This window comes from Trypanosoma brucei, chromosome 7 (assembly GCF_000002445.2).
Source record: "Trypanosoma brucei brucei TREU927 chromosome 7, complete sequence".
Classification (NCBI taxonomy): domain Eukaryota; phylum Euglenozoa; class Kinetoplastea; order Trypanosomatida; family Trypanosomatidae; genus Trypanosoma; species Trypanosoma brucei.
Genome location: NC_007280.1, coordinates 1720113 through 1736289, shown reverse-complemented (window position 1 = coordinate 1736289; position 16177 = coordinate 1720113). Strand labels below are relative to the sequence as shown.

Sequence of the window (16177 nt, the reverse complement as noted above, 5' to 3'; positions counted from 1 at the left end):
TCCGCTTGAGCGCTTTGTACCCCACAGGAGCGGCAGGATTGACGTTGGTACGGTGTTTCCTTGACTGCAACCTCTGCCGTGGGGAAGCAATTAGAATACGTGCATATATATATATATATTTGTATGGGTTCGAGCATATATATTGCATACCCTGGAAAGTACCACTGTTTAGTTAGTTGAACTATGAAAGCGCACACTGTCGCATCAGGGACGGCGGCTGATACAGTCGTGCCATCGTATGTACTGTACAGTCCACAGGGCTCGAAACCGCTTGCTGCTTTGGATATAGTGGGTGGAAGTGCCACTTGTTCCTATGACAAAACTACAAGGTCACAACTACTTCGAATATCGCCGTCTTCTCACGTCTCCTTCTTGGCGACAACCGCGTCCCGCTCAAGGGGTGGCCACGGTAGTGCGGGGATAAAGAGTGGGGGTCATGGCTCGGCACTGGCGTCTCAACGTGTGATTATACTTCAGTTATTCTGCGAGGAACCCACGCGCGTCGGTTTCACTCTAACGATCGAGTTGCTTCTTCAGGACAGGATGGGGAGGCGACGTATAATATTTAGTAACAGCTTTCAGAAGCTGCAGCGCTGCGCGCAGCACGTTAAGGTTCCTCTGAAGTGTGCCACTCCTCGTGTGTGGTCCAACATTGTGTTCGACGTCCCCCGAATACATGCTGCTCTTTATGGGGACTCGGGCGGTCGTGTCTCGCCCCCCGAACTTTTTCAGTCTCGTAAGCTGCTCCAGTTCACGCTAACCTGCAGCAGCGTTTGTCGTGTCCGCCGTCTGTTGGGTATGCCACAAACGCCCCCAATAGATCAGGATGGCGTTGTAGAGGATGTGCTCGCAGCAGAATGGCCACTCTCTCTCCGACTTCCGGAGGAGGTGCCGGTCAATTGGCGGATCATCCGTACATGTGAGGAGGACTTCTTGGTTGAGCCACAACCGGAGCCTCAGCAGTTACCTTCGCAGGGGATTGGGTGTGCATCGACAGGGGGCACAGAGGAGCTACCTTACTGCCCATTTGAGGCGTTCGAACAACTCGCTTCACCTGCCCCAATTAAGAATGGCAGCAGTGGCTCTCCACCGCTTTGCCCCCCGCGCACGCAGCCGTCCGTTGCAGCATCTGTAGCTCAAACCTCATCACCTTTAGCCGTTCTTTCTGCGAAAGACTCTGTAACAAGAGTTGCCAAGCAGCGACACCCTGGCACGTCCCTTCGTGTGGATGGTCACCGTTTTAGTGGGGGAGGACCATCTACACATGCGGATGATCCTCGCCACTTTCCCTTCGCGGAAGTTAATTTTGATGGGGATCGGCGGACCCGAGAGCAGCTTGCACATTCTAACTTTTCCTCCGTACCGCGAGCCGGGGGGAACGTGCACGTTGTCGCAGAGCAGGGGCTGGTGGTAGGCTCTCGGTCTCTCCCGTTGGAGAGGAGAGCCCAAGTGCAGACAGGCGGGTTGAAAGCCACAAAGGTATCGCAGCCTTTACATTTGTCGAGTGCCATAGAAAATGTGGAAAGTACCCCTCAAAACCTGTTCAGCGCTTCTGAAGGACAGAATTCACTCAACTTGATGAGGGAACGCGTCAGACGCATTCAGGAACTAATTGGTGAGAGCATAGTTTATCCTGACCGGAGTTATGGTTCAAACAGCGCGCTCAGCCGGGGCGAAACTGCTAGCGTGCCGCGAATAGACGATGATGGGCTGGGGAATGAAGTTCAAAATGAGGTACCTCATTCTTATTCCTCCACTGAGCAGATGACTTCCACGGTAGCGAGTTTCAACCACGGCGTGCAACAGCGTCTACCCTGTTCGCAACGGTCGCAATCGAAAAGGGCCACATCTGGCAGTGGCGTTGCCGCGGATCCTGTTTACTCGACCGACGCCAGGGAGGTAAGAGGCGGGGGTAAAAATTGCAACAACTGTGCTAGCCCCACCTGTGATGAAACCGATGAGGACGAGCGTTTTACCGTGAACATCATTCGCATGTCGTCTTCCCGTGATCATCCAGCGATCGTTGTCCCGGCGGAGAACACACCTGAACTTGACGCAAAGCCCCCCATGGCACCACGCAGCAGCGTTCACAACGTAGACCGACTGTGTTTTGATTCCTTCGACGCTGGTGGTTCATTATCTCCGCTACCTGAGGTGGGGGAACAGGGTCCAACGCTGGAGTGGAACGACCTTGGGGCCACACCGCAAGCGGAGAAGGATACGCCTATGGTTTCGTCTTCTCTTCTAACAACACCAGTGGAGGAGAGATCGGGGCGAAATGAGGGCAGAGTAGTAATCAGGGCCGGGCGACTTGGTGGGCATGCCGCGTTTGCACCGACGGGGGTGCCTCAATCGACATTCGCGACAAATGATGCTATCGAAGGACCGTTAACGCAGACACCGACGCAATCGTTGGATCATTCGGTCGTTACTTTCCACAGCTCCCAGCGATACAACTCTGCTTTAGGAACGGCAACGACCACTGTTACACCGCTTCATTCACAGCGGTGTGGTTGCAGTGTGGATGAAGAGAGCAGCTTGAGTGCAGTAGATTATAGAAGAACTCCCGCATCCGGTGGCACCGGCTTTGATCCAAACCGCCGGTTCATGGTCCTTGACAGCGGGCGCGGGGGCCTCGGCGACTGTGAGAACACTGCTCGCAGAAATAGTTGCAGTAACTTCATACCAAGGGGCCGGGAGGACTTAGTATCGCGTTGTGCCTCACTTCCCCCTCTCTCGCCAACCCCGTCAGCGCACTCCCGACATCAACAACAGACACCTTTTCCTACATCGTCAGGCCGCAGCACGATGCGACGGCCCGTTCGTAATGGGGTCCCCAATGCCGTCGCGGCGGAGCGAGCAACACGGGAGACTGAAGTGCGTGACTCTGGGGGACCGTTTGCATCTTCTGGTTATGTGTCCGCTGTCCACCCCACAGCAGTGACAAGTTGCGGTAATGGCTCAAAGCACCGACAAGGAGCGCCCGCGGAGAAGGTTGATGAATACCTTGTGTTTGACCCGATTCTGAAGTGTTACTTGGACATTCGGTCTAACACATACATGACAGGTCCCACCCAAATGCCGATTTAGGACTTGTTGTTTCTGTGGATGTGTGCATCGGGTCTCGCTTCGGTCTTTGTGCCGTTGAACACAAAAGAAACGAGGCGAATCGTCATGGTAGCTATCAGGTCTCCCTATCGCTGCGCGTCGCAAATGCTGTAATATGGCCGCACTGCGTGCGGCAAAAGTTTCAGACAATACGTGTTTCTTAGATGTTGGTGCCAACATTGGGACGGGAAGGGACGGGCTTCTTGAGGTTATATATATTTGCTTCGGTTTTTTCGCACCGGTGGACGGGTGGGGGAAAAAAGGATCCTCTGATGTGTCGTCTCACCTCCACAGAGGTAGCGGGTGTTGCATATACGCATGTATCGGTGTGGTCGCTTATAGATAGATCCATACTACACTTGTAGAGAGTTGCGCGTTTTTTCCCTTACTTCGTCCGGGGTTATTTTCATTTGCAGCTACTACCCCCTCTCTTCGGTCCCGACACCCTATTGTGGCCACCACTGCTTATCCTTTTGTTGTCACTCATGCTACTTCTTTTTTTTTAAATTGGTTTCATTTCTCCGGATCACCTACCAGTATAAAGGGTTGTGCACACGCGTGGTGCGACATCATGTCGGTAGAGGCGAGTAGACCGACCAGGTCACAGGACCCCTTACCCGCTGCTGTCATTAGAGAGTTCCTTGAGATGCATCAGCAGTGTAATGACCAGTCATTAGGCCAGGGCGAGAGCCCGACAGGAACTGAGAAGGATGGGACGAGGGCCGCTGAGGCTCGTGTTGTCTCTGCACCACTGCGTGTCGAGGTGGAGACAACCCACGGCTACGTGTATGAAGGGAGGCTTGTTGCCATGGATGAATTCTACAATGTCACGCTTACGGAGGCAACCAAGAGACGTGAGCGCCTCTGTGATGTGGAGCGGTCTCTCCTGACGATGCATGGGTTCCCAGCACCTGCTGCAAGCCCCTCTACGCGGCGTGAATACGTCGGCTCTGTGCTGGTGCGGAGTGGCAATTTACTGATGATACGGTTCCCGCAGGGGGAGGGAAATGCCACTCGTGTGCTGCACGGCGCTTTCAAATCAATGGTGATGAAGGTGAGGCGGCAAATTAATTTAGAACGGCAGAAGAATCGCATGGAGCGCCGCCGGCGGAAGCAGCTCCCAGTCAAGCCCCAATCACTGGTGGGGAAGGCGGGAGACCCTCCCAAACGGACCAAAGCAAAGAAAGAGTGACGCAGCTCATAACTTCAGTTGAATTCTCTCACAACTGTTCTGCGGGGTTTGTCGTGATGTTCACGTTTACAAAATGTTTGTCCCTTCGTGGCCATGCGGAAGGTTTTTGGCTGCCAGCTTTGCCAAGTGTGTTTGCCTCCCCGTTCTTTCACATATACCTATTCAGCTTGGCGATGCCATGCCGACCCGTGCTGGCGTTTTTGTCTCACTTTTTCGTTGTTCGTTGCAGCAGAGGTAAAATGGAAAATCTCTTCTCTTTCTTCCCCGACCCTGTGGTTAGAAATATCTTCATAGCCCCTGTTCTCAGCTGTCCCAGATTACAAGGGGAAAAGGTGGAAAGATCGCACGACAGAAGGCTCACTCACTTGTTGTGCTTTCACGTCTAGTTTCCCCCTTCCGTGCATTCGCACCTCGGTCCACTGTTTTGCGCAGGCGGGAGTAAGAAGGCTGAGGAGACCTTATTCCCCACCTACGGAGTGTATGAGGTGACTCGGTTGAACAACATCAGCTTACCTGTTCTACAAGGTTGGCGGGGATAGTCTTATTCTTGTCATTTCACGTTTGCAGGCTTTGTCCAGTCTGAGGAGCGTCTACATACGCATTTGGCTTGTTGCCACGTACTGTTCCCCCCATGGCTGCCCGGGCTTTATTTGAGCTAGCGCAGGGGACTCTTTCGTGCCCCGTATGCTTTGATCTTATGGATCGCCCTATGTGCTTTAGGTGCGGACACGTTTACTGCGCTAACTGCGCTGATCGTTGCATCAGTGGCCGCCCGATGTGCCCGCTCTGCAACTCATCAGTCCAGAACATTCGGCAGGCCAGGCCGCTCCCAGCTCTTGCCAAGTTGGTTTCTTTTGTGCGCAGCTTAGGCGGCGCTGCCGACGTTCCGCACAGCCAAGGCGATACCACCTTTGCTGTTGCTGCTAAGGGTGGGGGGAAAGCCACAAATAATGCGTTGCTTGCTCCCCCAACGACCGACAATGCACCCGTTTCGTCATTTCCCAGAGTTAATGGAGCGGATCCGCAAGCAACGGCTCCAAACAGTTCCCTAGATCCCGGTGAGACGGAACCCTCGACGCCGTCGACGCCGCTCACGCATTTGCATGAGAACGGAATGAGTTTGGGGAGTCAGATGGCGGGGGACCCGACCGTGCAGCCCTCGATAGCGGGGGAGGGACGATCTCAGCCTGTATCCACTACGATGCCACCTCTGCAGCAGCAGGCTCAACGGCAGACATGGCCGTCCGCAGAGGAGGTGCTTCCACCGCCACAACACCAACCGCAGAGTTATCGTGTGGAAGTTGAGCGGTGTATCATACGGGTGGAGGGCGCGGGCGGTTATGCACTTGTATACCAGGGAACATGTGCTTTATGTGGTCTTGACATATCTGATCGTCAACAGGTTTCAAAGCTTCTGCGGCATGTGCTCACCATGGATCCTTCTTGTAACGAGGGGCAGGTTCGTTTGGTTAGCCAACGGACGCTTGGGCTGAGATTAGGTCCGCTGTGGAAGCTGCGCTTCGGGGCCTTCGGTCAGGCCTCCCCCAGCCTCAGCAACGGATCGGACGTCAATACGAGGGAGGGTGCTGCGTGCGGAGGACAAAGTGATGGGGGACCTTCTTCGGAGCTCCCCGCAGTGCTGCTGCACCAGACGTGCCTGGAGTGGTGTATGCTCCGGCGCCGCATAATCGAGGGGGCAAACGCTCTGACATTGAATGTTGCGGCTACCGTACTTCAGAGTTTGCACGCAGGTGACAGCGAGACTATTTGTAGCTTCTGCCGCATAAAGATTGGCACTTGCCTTGTGCCGTGTGCACGTTGCGGGAGGCGGTCGTATCACTACCCGTGTGCATTGCTGACGGGCGCAGGTGTGTGCCAGTTGTCTGACGTGTTTGGTATTCTTGTGTGCGTGGAGTGTCAGGGGCAACACTAACCGTGGCGGTACCAACACTAGACGGCTGGCGAAGGCGAGGCAAATGTTTGCTAACGTCATCGCTCCATGTACGCTTATGGAAGAACGTATTAATAACTAGATATAGTTACCATTTGATCTGTCTACGATGGCAGCGGCTTCTTTCGGCAGTTTCCGTTCTTTCTCTTCGTAGTTACCAGTGATTTCTCTTATGGTCTGTGTCTACACCCCTCAGAATTGTAAAGTCCATTTTTGATCCCATCTCTTGAACCATCTCTCGAATGTTCTCCCGTTCTTGATCTCTCCTATATATATATATATATATATATATCGCCGTGCACATGTCATTTGGCTACGCAGAAGGAAAGAGGAAAAGGTAGAGTACGTGGATCTCGGTGCCAGAGCCTAAAGCGCATTATACACGGACACGAACGAATAAAAACTCACTGGTTTATTCAGTTGTACACAGTAACCACATTTAAAGCACTTGCGTCATGTCTCTTACAGGTGATGATGCGGTGCCTCAGGCCCCCCTCGTCGGCGGCGTGGCGATGAGTCCCGAGCAGGCGAGTGCCCTCACCGGTGGAAAGCTCGGTGGGAAGGCCGTTGGTCCGGCGCACGGCAAGGGGAAAGGTAAAGGAAAAGGCAAGCGAGGAGGTAAAACTGGCGGTAAAGCCGGCCGGCGCGACAAGATGACCCGCGCAGCCCGCGCTGACCTCAACTTCCCCGTCGGTCGCATTCACTCGCGTTTAAAGGACGGACTGAACCGCAAGCAGCGCTGTGGTGCGAGTGCCGCAATTTACTGTGCTGCGCTGCTTGAGTACTTGACGTCGGAGGTAATTGAGCTCGCTGGAGCTGCAGCTAAGGCGCAGAAAACGGAGCGCATCAAACCGCGGCATCTCCTGCTGGCTATTCGTGGTGACGAGGAGCTGAACCAGATAGTTAACGCCACAATTGCCCGGGGAGGTGTGGTGCCATTTGTGCACAAGAGCCTGGAAAAGAAAATCATCAAGAAATCGAAGAGGGGCTCGTAGACCAGAGGGAGGTGAATTGTTCACTTTTATGCTCTGTTGTTGTTGCCTTCAGCTCGCTAGATGTTTAATAGAGAAGGGCCCCGAAGGAAGTAAGGATGAGAGGAGAGAGGTAAGAATGCACTGTACACAGAAGTTGGACATATTTAAATGAAAGAGAAGAGGAAGACCAAGCAGGTGCAGAACAGAACAAACGTCATCTGAGGGGGGGGAAAGAAAGAGTTCAGGATGAAGGGGCCAGGAAGGAAGTGTGAGTGTGTCTGCGTGTGTGTTTGCCACTTATGAGATGATGGTTTGCAGAAAGTGGATGGAGGAAAGGGGGGGGGTGAGGTATTTTGTTACATTTTTTGTTATGTCCAGTACCACTACCTCACAGAAGGCCTGAGATGAGGGCAACTAGAAATTAGAGATTAGGTGATCGATGGTGGTGGTGGCGACGCAGAGCAGTACGGGAGAGGTGGCCCGTTTTAGTGTGTGTTTGTGCGTATGGGAACAACCAAAATGATCGTTTACCCACGTCCTGCCGCTAAGAAATGGTGCGCGTCAATTTATTTTTTATTTTTTGTGTTCTCCTTTGCTGCTGTGACGGCTGTGTGCTTCCACTTTTGGCGCGGTGCGTATGGAGCCAAGTAGTTCATGTTTCTGAGGGGAGCGCGGCGGCAAAACAGGGATGATCATTGGGAGCGCTTCCTGCACTGTACAGATCGAGTGTGGGGGGAGAGGATTGGAGAGGGGAGAAGGGTATGTAAAAAAAAGAGGTACGCTTGTGACCACAAAAGTACTGGGGTGTGCAGCATGGAAGTTTTTTTTTTGGGGGGAAACCGCGGCCTCTGCGCATTGGCGCTTTCCCTCCACGCAACACCCCATTTTCCTCTTTTTTTTACTTACATTACCGTTCGTACGCTTCACATTTCCATTCTACCATACGGAGAAGTGCCGAGGACGGTTAACATCTGTGGGACAGCCCCCTTCTCCACTTCCCCCTTTCCTTGTTGCTCGACCCACATAGGAGTTGAATAAAAATCGATGTGGAGGGTTTGTCAGTGCTTTCGGTGAACAAGAAGAGAGGAGGGAGGATAGAAAGGACGTCGGTGGTGAAGTTGATGTAATGTTTACGTTAAGGAAGAGTCTGCGCAGCATTTCGTGTGCTGGCGTGCTTCTCCAACTCACCTCTTCCTTTTCTGCCGCTTCTCTATTGGAAATTTTATTCCATCTTCACCGCATGGGGCGCGGCACTGTCGAAACAGCACCCACAACAACGATCGCCGTACGCTGCCAGCGTTACAGAGTGGTTTAGGTTGGCGGCACTTGTACTCACTTGCGCTGTCGATCTAAACTGCAAGTTAGATAGAACTCTTCGAATGCCGGTGTGAGGAAGGGGGAGGGGGAATAATGGTGGGGTTAAGAAAGGAGGAAGGAGGGGGATGTGGCGAGAGTTACTAATCCTGCTGTGGTGAGTGCTAGCGACCCTCCCCTTCAAACGTAGTGAGACTTCCATTTGGCGGGTAATGCAAATTTGTTACTCGTTCAGTCCCCCTTTTCATTCATTCTCCTCACTTGCTCAGGCCCTTCGTGCTTCTCATTTTTCTTTTCTTTTTTGTTTTTCCTTTCTAAATCATTTGCCTCCGTTTCAACATAACGACCGCACATCCCCAAGAAGACACCCGTGCCACCCTTTGGGAATAAAGTGCTGCAGATTGGGGAAAGTAGGAGAGGGAGAGGGGGAGGTGTGTGAGCGTAGATGAACGAAAAGGAAAATAGGAGGATGGGAGAGTTAGTTTAGCTCACCTCGTGCCCCAGGAACGGTGCCCGCAGTGTTTTTTTTTTTTTTGGAGCGTAGCCACCCGGAAGTTCGTTACATTATTGACGACTCTGATCTTCTTTCCCCTTTCGTTAACCGTTGGTGTTGTGTGTATTTGTGTATGTGCTTGTTGATGCGTGGTGGTTGGGGTCACCGTGCTTCGTTGCCTTCACGTGTTGCTTGCCTCGTTTTTTCTACCTGAATTGTTGCCTCTTCCATCTTTTTTTTCTTTGCTTGACAACACCGTTAGCGTACAGGGAAGTATTGGGAGTTGTGGCTGATTTCCCGGAGAAAGTATTAATATTCTTGGGACTGTTTTATCCACTTATTTGCCGTTGTTTGAAGTTATATATACATATATATACTTTGTAGTACAGCAGGGTTGGGTTTTGTTGTCCCATTTCTAGCAGTAGGAGCAGTATTAGCAATTTTGTAGTATCGTTCAGTGTGTCTGTGTTCTAGTCCGTGCCACGTGGGAGTAAGGTGCGTCGGGACGACCCCAGTAAGGTACGCAGTTAGGATAAATCACGAACCGGTGCGGGTACAATTTTGAGCTCGCGGGAGGATGTGGCGTCGAGCTGGGGCCAATTTACCCCCCATTATTCCTGCTCTTACAGGATGCGTGGTTCCTTTTCCCGTCTGTTCTCCCCGACGAGTGATCCACGGCGAGGTTCGGCATCACAACACCGACACCAACAACACTCGCATCCCATGGGACTTCACGATGGCAAGCTATGAGGAGATCAACAACGTCATCCTCCCTAAGTTTCCGCGCAGCCGCCGCAGGAGCGCCATTATTCCACTGCTGCACCTCGCACAACGGCAACAGGGCGGGTACATTCCAGTGACGGCCATGTACAAAATTGCCCGCATCTGTGAGGTGCCTCCAATGCAGGTATTTGAAACAGTCACGTTTTACTCCATGTTCAACCGCCAACCTGTGGGAAAATATCACATTCAGTTCTGCGTCACAACCCCCTGCATGCTATGTGGCTGCGACGAACTCGTCCACCGCACCGAGGCATACCTCAATGTGAAAATGCATGGTACAACCCGTGACGGACTCATTACGCTGGGTGAGATGCAGTGCCTTGGGGCTTGTGTGAACGCACCCATGCTTGTGGTAAGCGACTACAGTCGGCCACCACATTTTTCATATGACTTTGTGGAAGACCTTACGTGGGATAGTGTCAAGGAACTGATTGAGAACTTACGTGAAGGGCGCCCATTTAAGGTGGGGACGTGTCGAGAAGACCGTCGATGGTCGGAACCGGCAGGTGGCAGAACGTCAATTTTTATGAAAGAGCCACCAAAGCCGTATTGCAGGGACTTAGATGCGAAACCGGTACAACCAGGCGCCTCCACCGGCGGCGCAGCAAAGAAGTAGCAACGCGCCCACCTGCTGTTGTGCTGGTTCGTTGCAGCCCTTTCCAGTAGTGCCGAACCATTTGTTTACTCCATACAGGGTCCGTGGTGCGTATGTGCATATATATATATATATTTATATATATACATGTATGTATATGTGTTTGTGTGTGTGGTGTGTGCAAAGGAGAGCGCAGGAGGGGTGGCGTTGACACTTGGTGTTTTGAAAAGGCGTGGGGAGTATCGTGTGCTAGTGAGGATGAAAATAACGTTCGTACTTTTTAAAGTCTATTGTGTGTACAGTAACAAGGTTTGCTGGCCGTCGTAGTGGGTATTTATGGGCCAAAGGAGTAATTTAAGTTGAAGGGTGGCGTATGAGGTATTTCTCTCATGTGCTGGTAACCGTTGGGCGAACTGGTGGGTCACATGCGCCTACCGATATATGGTCTCGAGGAACATGTTTAATAAATGCTCCACACACTGATTTTTTTCCCTCTTGTGGTCGCAGTCGTAGTCCATACGAGGTTACGCAACTGCTTGTGCACGTACTTCAAGATTATTTCCATCCAGTGAGTACGAGTCCTATTCTTCTTCCGAATGTTTTCTTTATTATTTTCTTCATTGTTTCGCTTCCGTAGTCTACACGCGTCGGAGAAAAGCGCGAGAGCTGTTGCTTCCATTTGCAACTCTAGCCACCGGCCCGCAGATATCAGAAAAAAAAAAGGAAAAGAAAGGTGACCGTCAAACATTTCTTTTTGGAGGAGTATCTCCATTTTTTTTCTTTTCAGAAGGTAGACCCCTCGGGAGGAGTAACTAGTCTAACCAGCCCGAAGTTTACTGAAAGGTAGGGAGAAGACGTGATTTGCATATGTTCCATTCCAAAACCGCGCTCAGCTGCGGTGTGCGTGAGTTTCTAGAGAGTCAAGGGGTCCGCAATGCCCGTGTATCAATTGAGCTATTTCCAGACATTCGGGGTGTTAATGGCAGCCGCAACACAACGGCCAGCAGCATTGCCGTATCGGTTAGTGGCGATGAGCACCTTCCAGTGTTGGATCAACAGCAACTTTCTCCTTCCTTCACATGTGCCACCACTACAGACGCATCCCGCGACGGCAAGGCTGTTCAAAAGACTGCGGCAGCCGCGTCATTGTGTTTAAGCTCCACAACAGCCCATTCGTCGCCAGGCTCGCGGCATACGAGTGTTGTGCTTGTGGAGGAGCAAAAGACGACTGAGCAGCCCGTTCGCTACACTCCAGCCGCTGCCACTCCGGTATTTAGCATTCTCAGCACGGATGTGGGGGATGTCACGGATCGTCACGGAGCTTCTTCCCAGGGAGTGAGTAATGTTCATGTTGTTGACGTTGTTGAAGTGGAAGAACCACGATATCAGCCCATTTTTGGTGATGCGGGGATGGAAGCGAACCCTCCAAGCATTCTAATTTCCTCCTCAACAGGACTTCCATGCCGAAACAGTACCGGCCAGAACATTAACAACTCTAAAGCAGACTCCTTAAAGCTTCCTTCGCTCGCGGAGAAGGGCGATACCGTCACGAATAGCAACAACAACAGCAGCGACAAACTGACCCATGAAGAGAATACCAGCGGCGAATGCTTTAGCCGGGGCAAGGACTTAAACAGCAATGGCAATACGAAAAGGAAGGAACTGAGGCCGCCCAAGGTTTACTCTGGCCGCGTTGCACCGTGTGAAGAGGACAGTAAAAAACGTCTTCAAGACCTTCTGAGGGAGCAGGAAGCTATGGAACGGGAGAGTTTGGAGGGCCTTTCTCAACACGATAAAATTGTTAAGGAAGCGGAGAAGTACCTGGAGGAGTTGCGGCAAGTTTGGCATGGCAGTAAATCCTCCAATGGGGAGCAACCACCACGCCAACACCTTAGCGCCCCCAACGCACGACCTCAAAGCAGCTCACGAGGTCCGAAAAACCCGTCCACGGCTGTTGTTAACCTCAATGAAATCAAAGTAGTAAAATTTACACTTCCTACCAGTGCAAAAGCGAAGGAAGAAGTGTTGGTGCAACTCCGAGCCAGCGCGAAAGGGGCCCAACATTTAACGAATAAGGATAAATTTTCCCTACTGCTGCGGGAGCAGCAAGCAATGCTGCACGACAATGCCTCCACGGAAGAGGAGTACCAAAAGCTGCTCCAGCAGGCTGTTTCTTATCATGAACGGACGAATTAAGTTAAGCAAGGGTTTGGATAAGGGGATAACGCGCGGTTACGTGAATTCATAAAGTCACAAAGTAATTGGATTGTAAGGGCCATTGGGAGTGATTTTAAAAAAAAAAAAGGAAAAAGAGAAGAAGGCAAAGGCCCCATCAAATAGTGAAGGAAAGGAGGAACTAAAGTATGCGTACGTGTACATGTCACTATTCCTAATGGCTTTTGGACCAGAATGTGTTTTTTCGTCAAGAGCAGAAGTGAAACGATTCCCACCGGCACAACACGACGAGGAAAAGGATATGAAACCGTGCCAACGAAGTGAAATGATCATGAGGATTTGTGATTTGTACGATTGTTTACGTGTTTGTGTTTGTGTATGTGTGAACAACAAGTCGAGAGGAACGCAGAACTAAAGAGTTTCAAAAAAAAAAAAAGGGGGTGTCTGTGGTGTAACAAACAAACAAAGTGAAATGGAAGCTAAAATAAAGCAAAAGTTAAAATGAGGTAAAAAAGAGGGAAACATATGTGCGGATGATGCGGATATGTTAGGAGCGCAACAATAGCAAGAACAGTATGAAAAAAATATATATATTTATTTCATAGAGAGAGAGAAAGAGAGGAAACGAAGGGAAGTGTACGAGTGAAGGGATATAGCGCTTCTGGGAAGGTGAATTTGAGGAACTAAGTAGCGAGGGAGATAAAAAAAAATGGTGATGGAAGTGAAAAAAAAAATGAGCGGAGATGCGTGAAGTGTTGCGACCTGACGTGTGGTGATGAGTTGCCACTAACAACAATAAATAATAAATAATAAATAGTAATAATAATAATAATTATTATTATTGTTATTTTGATTTTCCAACTCTCACACATGTGGCGTCACTCCACCAGCGTTGCGTCTCCACGGCGATGAATTTAATGCCGTCATGCACGGCAGGTTCTGCCTCTTTTCCTTCTTCGATCCATTTTTTTTTCCCTTTCCGTTCCTTCCTTCTTTCTTTCCTTCCGTTTGTTTGTTTTGTTTGTTTGTTTTTCCTGAAAAAAACTAAAGTTACGGGGCTAAATAAACCATGGATGAACGAGAAAAGAACGAAAAGGTAAAACACACCATTATCGTCGAAACGAGGGGGGAAAAAAAAATAGGAGAAAAAGTGTTTATTTTTATTTAAGAAAAAAAAATAATTGGTTGTCCATTTGTTGTTTTGTTTCGTTTCTGTTTTCAGTTCCTTAGAAACGTCTTGTATTTTACTTTACCAGCGTGGAAAAAGTGTTAGCTTCGGTTTGTTATTGTTATTTTTATAGTGATAATAATAAAGGAAAAGAAAATGAGAAGAAAAGTGTGAATAAGTGACGTTGCATGATCAAATATATGTTGATTTACAGCACCGTATGCATTTTTTTGATTTTTATTTATTTTTCTTGGGGCTTCTTTCCTTTTTTTGTCTTTCTGCGTTGTTTTTCTCTTTCCTTTTTTTCTTCTTTTCAGTTTTGTCTCACGTGTCGTGTTTTAGTGCTCTTAATTTGTTCCTCTTCCGTTTTTTTTTCAATTATGAAATAAATCCCCAACAGAAGGGGTTTAAAGGAGTTTTTATTTTTTTATTTTTGAGAAATGCTGCTGAGAAGCAGCGCCACCTCGTGATTCCTGAAGTGAGTGAACTGCTTTATGTTGTAGTAAAACTTGTTTTATTGTGGTCGTTTTTTTTTTTACGTGTGCTTCTTTTTTTTTCTTTTTTTTCTTTTTTTTGTTTTTTGTTCTCCCCTCTCTCTGCATTTGTTTGGAAAAAAAGAAAAATAAAAAAGAGAGAAAAAAGGTAGAAGATATGTGTTTGCGGTTGTTGCTGATATTTTGCATATTCGAAGCGTAAGTACGTTAAAAAACAAAAAAAAACAAAATTTGTGAAAGAAAGAAAGAAAGGGGAATAATAATAATAATACTAATATATATATATATATATATATATAAGAGGAATTATTATGGAAACTGACATAAGGAAGGAAATAAATTGAGTTAACGGCCTTCTTTTAAACAGTGACATAAAACACTCGCGCGACTGGGAGCAAAGAAAAAAAAAAGAAGGAATGAAAGGAAAGGGGCAACACTTCTTTTTATTTTTCCGTTGCTTTCTTTTAACTTTTTTTTTTTTGGCGATCGCTCCCCCTTTTTCCATTTTTTCCTTTTTTTAAAAATTTAATCGTTTCCTTCCTATTTTTTTCATTGCGTTGCGAGTTTGTTTGTTTGTTTTCCTTCTTTTTTTCTCTATTTTTTTCTTTTTTTTGTTTTTACACTGCTGCTTGCTTCTTATGTATTTCATTCACCGTGTGCTCGGTAAACATCTAAACGCATGAAGGTATGAGGATACATAATTATAATTATAATTATATGTATGTTTTTGCATGTAGATGCATTTTTTTTTACAAAAAAAATATGTGCGCTTGTGTGTCATTATTTTATTTTATATTTTTATGTTTTTTTGTATTTTTGTATTTATGTGCGGGTGCGTTTTTTTTTTGTTTGTTTTTTTTGTCCCCCCTCATCTTTTGTTGCGTTTGCGAGATATGAAGGGGAAATAATAGATGGGGGAAATGTGTGAGATAAGGGAAGGAAAAGAAATAAAGGAAATAACGGAAAGCAATGCAAATGATGTGTTATTATTTTTACAGTTTTATTCGGACCAGTGACATGCGATTTGACCGAAGAAGTAAAATTACTTTTGCTTTTAATATTTTCGTGTTTCTGTATTTTGTGTGTTTGTGAACTCATTACATGGAATGGTGCCCTTATTTAAGACACCAAAAAGAAGGAAGGAGGAGGATCAGGAGGAGGAAACAAACAAAACAAAACAAACATTTTTTGTGCGCGAGCTCCTGTTAGCTGTAGTTGCAACTTTTCTTCTCAAATTATTCCAGAATCCTCGTAATGACTTTGAGTTTTTTCCATTCTCATGCGTATTTCCCCCTTTCATACATATATACATATATATAAATATATATATCTATGTATTCCACCGCAATGTTTATATATTTATCTATTTTTTTGTTTGCCTTTTTTTTTTTCAGGACGTTGCGGGGATTTCTGCTTTTTGTTTTATTGCTGGGCGCGAGATCGACACTATTAAATTAAGGGAAGGAGTATTGATTACTGCCCCCCTTTTTGTACCTTCCCGTTCATATTTCTCTTCATTACTATCATTATATCACTTACTGTTGTCATTATTATCACTACCATTACCATTACCATTATTATTGTTGTTGTTATTGTTATTATTTCCACTATGCTTACGTTGACTGTTTTACCTTCCACTCAATACTATTTTTTTTTGTTTATCGATCGTGGTGTTTTGTATGATTATCTCCCCGCCTTTTGGCTGCAACCATGTGTTACCCTCATCAATGCTTTTCGTTGTGTGCTATCTCCTTTTTTTTTTGTTTCTTTATATATATTTTGACAGGTAGAACAGCAGCAACAGCAGCAACATTATTATTATTATCATTATTATTATTTACTTTTTCCATAGCGGCAGTTGTTGTGCTGGTAAAGAGGGAGGATTCTTTTTTTCTTTTTGTTATTTGGTCTGCGTGTGACGTGTGTGGGC

General features: G+C 48.0%; 7 protein-coding genes across 7 annotated transcripts, besides 16 other annotated features; all 7 read left to right on the top strand.

Annotated features, from left to right (window-relative positions):
- Window positions 1-16177: part of a sequence feature (sequence corresponds to BAC RPCI93-33N13) that runs on past both edges of the window.
- Tb927.7.6390 (hypothetical protein, conserved) lies at window positions 184-3090 on the top strand (the record flags this gene model as incomplete). The annotated part of the gene is made up of 1 exon (XM_841169.1): window positions 184-3090. The coding sequence occupies one exon, from the start codon at window positions 184-186 to the stop codon at window positions 3088-3090; it is 2907 nt and encodes a 968-aa protein (XP_846262.1).
- Tb927.7.6380 (hypothetical protein, conserved) lies at window positions 3680-4300 on the top strand (the record flags this gene model as incomplete). The annotated part of the gene is made up of 1 exon (XM_841168.1): window positions 3680-4300. One exon carries the CDS (start codon window positions 3680-3682, stop codon window positions 4298-4300), a length of 621 nt encoding a protein of 206 aa, XP_846261.1.
- On the top strand, window positions 4932-6233 carry Tb927.7.6370 (hypothetical protein, conserved; the record flags this gene model as incomplete). Its single annotated transcript, XM_841167.1, has 1 exon — window positions 4932-6233. One exon carries the CDS (start codon window positions 4932-4934, stop codon window positions 6231-6233), a length of 1302 nt encoding a protein of 433 aa, XP_846260.1.
- Window positions 6519-6543: a microsatellite.
- Window positions 6707-7246, top strand: Tb927.7.6360 (histone H2A, putative; the record flags this gene model as incomplete). The annotated part of the gene is made up of 1 exon (XM_841166.1): window positions 6707-7246. One exon carries the CDS (start codon window positions 6707-6709, stop codon window positions 7244-7246), a length of 540 nt encoding a protein of 179 aa, XP_846259.1.
- Tb927.7.6350 (NADH-ubiquinone oxidoreductase, mitochondrial, putative) lies at window positions 9610-10431 on the top strand (the record flags this gene model as incomplete). The annotated part of the gene is made up of 1 exon (XM_841165.1): window positions 9610-10431. The coding sequence occupies one exon, from the start codon at window positions 9610-9612 to the stop codon at window positions 10429-10431; it is 822 nt and encodes a 273-aa protein (XP_846258.1).
- Window positions 10530-10569: a microsatellite.
- On the top strand, window positions 11278-12606 carry Tb927.7.6340 (hypothetical protein, conserved; the record flags this gene model as incomplete). The annotated part of the gene is made up of 1 exon (XM_841164.1): window positions 11278-12606. The coding sequence occupies one exon, from the start codon at window positions 11278-11280 to the stop codon at window positions 12604-12606; it is 1329 nt and encodes a 442-aa protein (XP_846257.1).
- Window positions 13164-13185: a sequence feature (AT_rich).
- Window positions 13373-13418: a microsatellite.
- Window positions 13523-13621: a sequence feature (GA-rich).
- Window positions 13739-13768: a sequence feature (AT_rich).
- Window positions 13979-14067: a sequence feature (A-rich).
- Window positions 14299-14335: a microsatellite.
- Window positions 14522-14546: a microsatellite.
- Window positions 14812-14866: a sequence feature (A-rich).
- Window positions 14945-14966: a sequence feature (AT_rich).
- Window positions 15031-15073: a microsatellite.
- Window positions 15354-15869, top strand: Tb927.7.6330 (hypothetical protein; the record flags this gene model as incomplete). The annotated part of the gene is made up of 1 exon (XM_841163.1): window positions 15354-15869. One exon carries the CDS (start codon window positions 15354-15356, stop codon window positions 15867-15869), a length of 516 nt encoding a protein of 171 aa, XP_846256.1.
- Window positions 15546-15585: a microsatellite.
- Window positions 15764-15850: a microsatellite.
- Window positions 16059-16085: a microsatellite.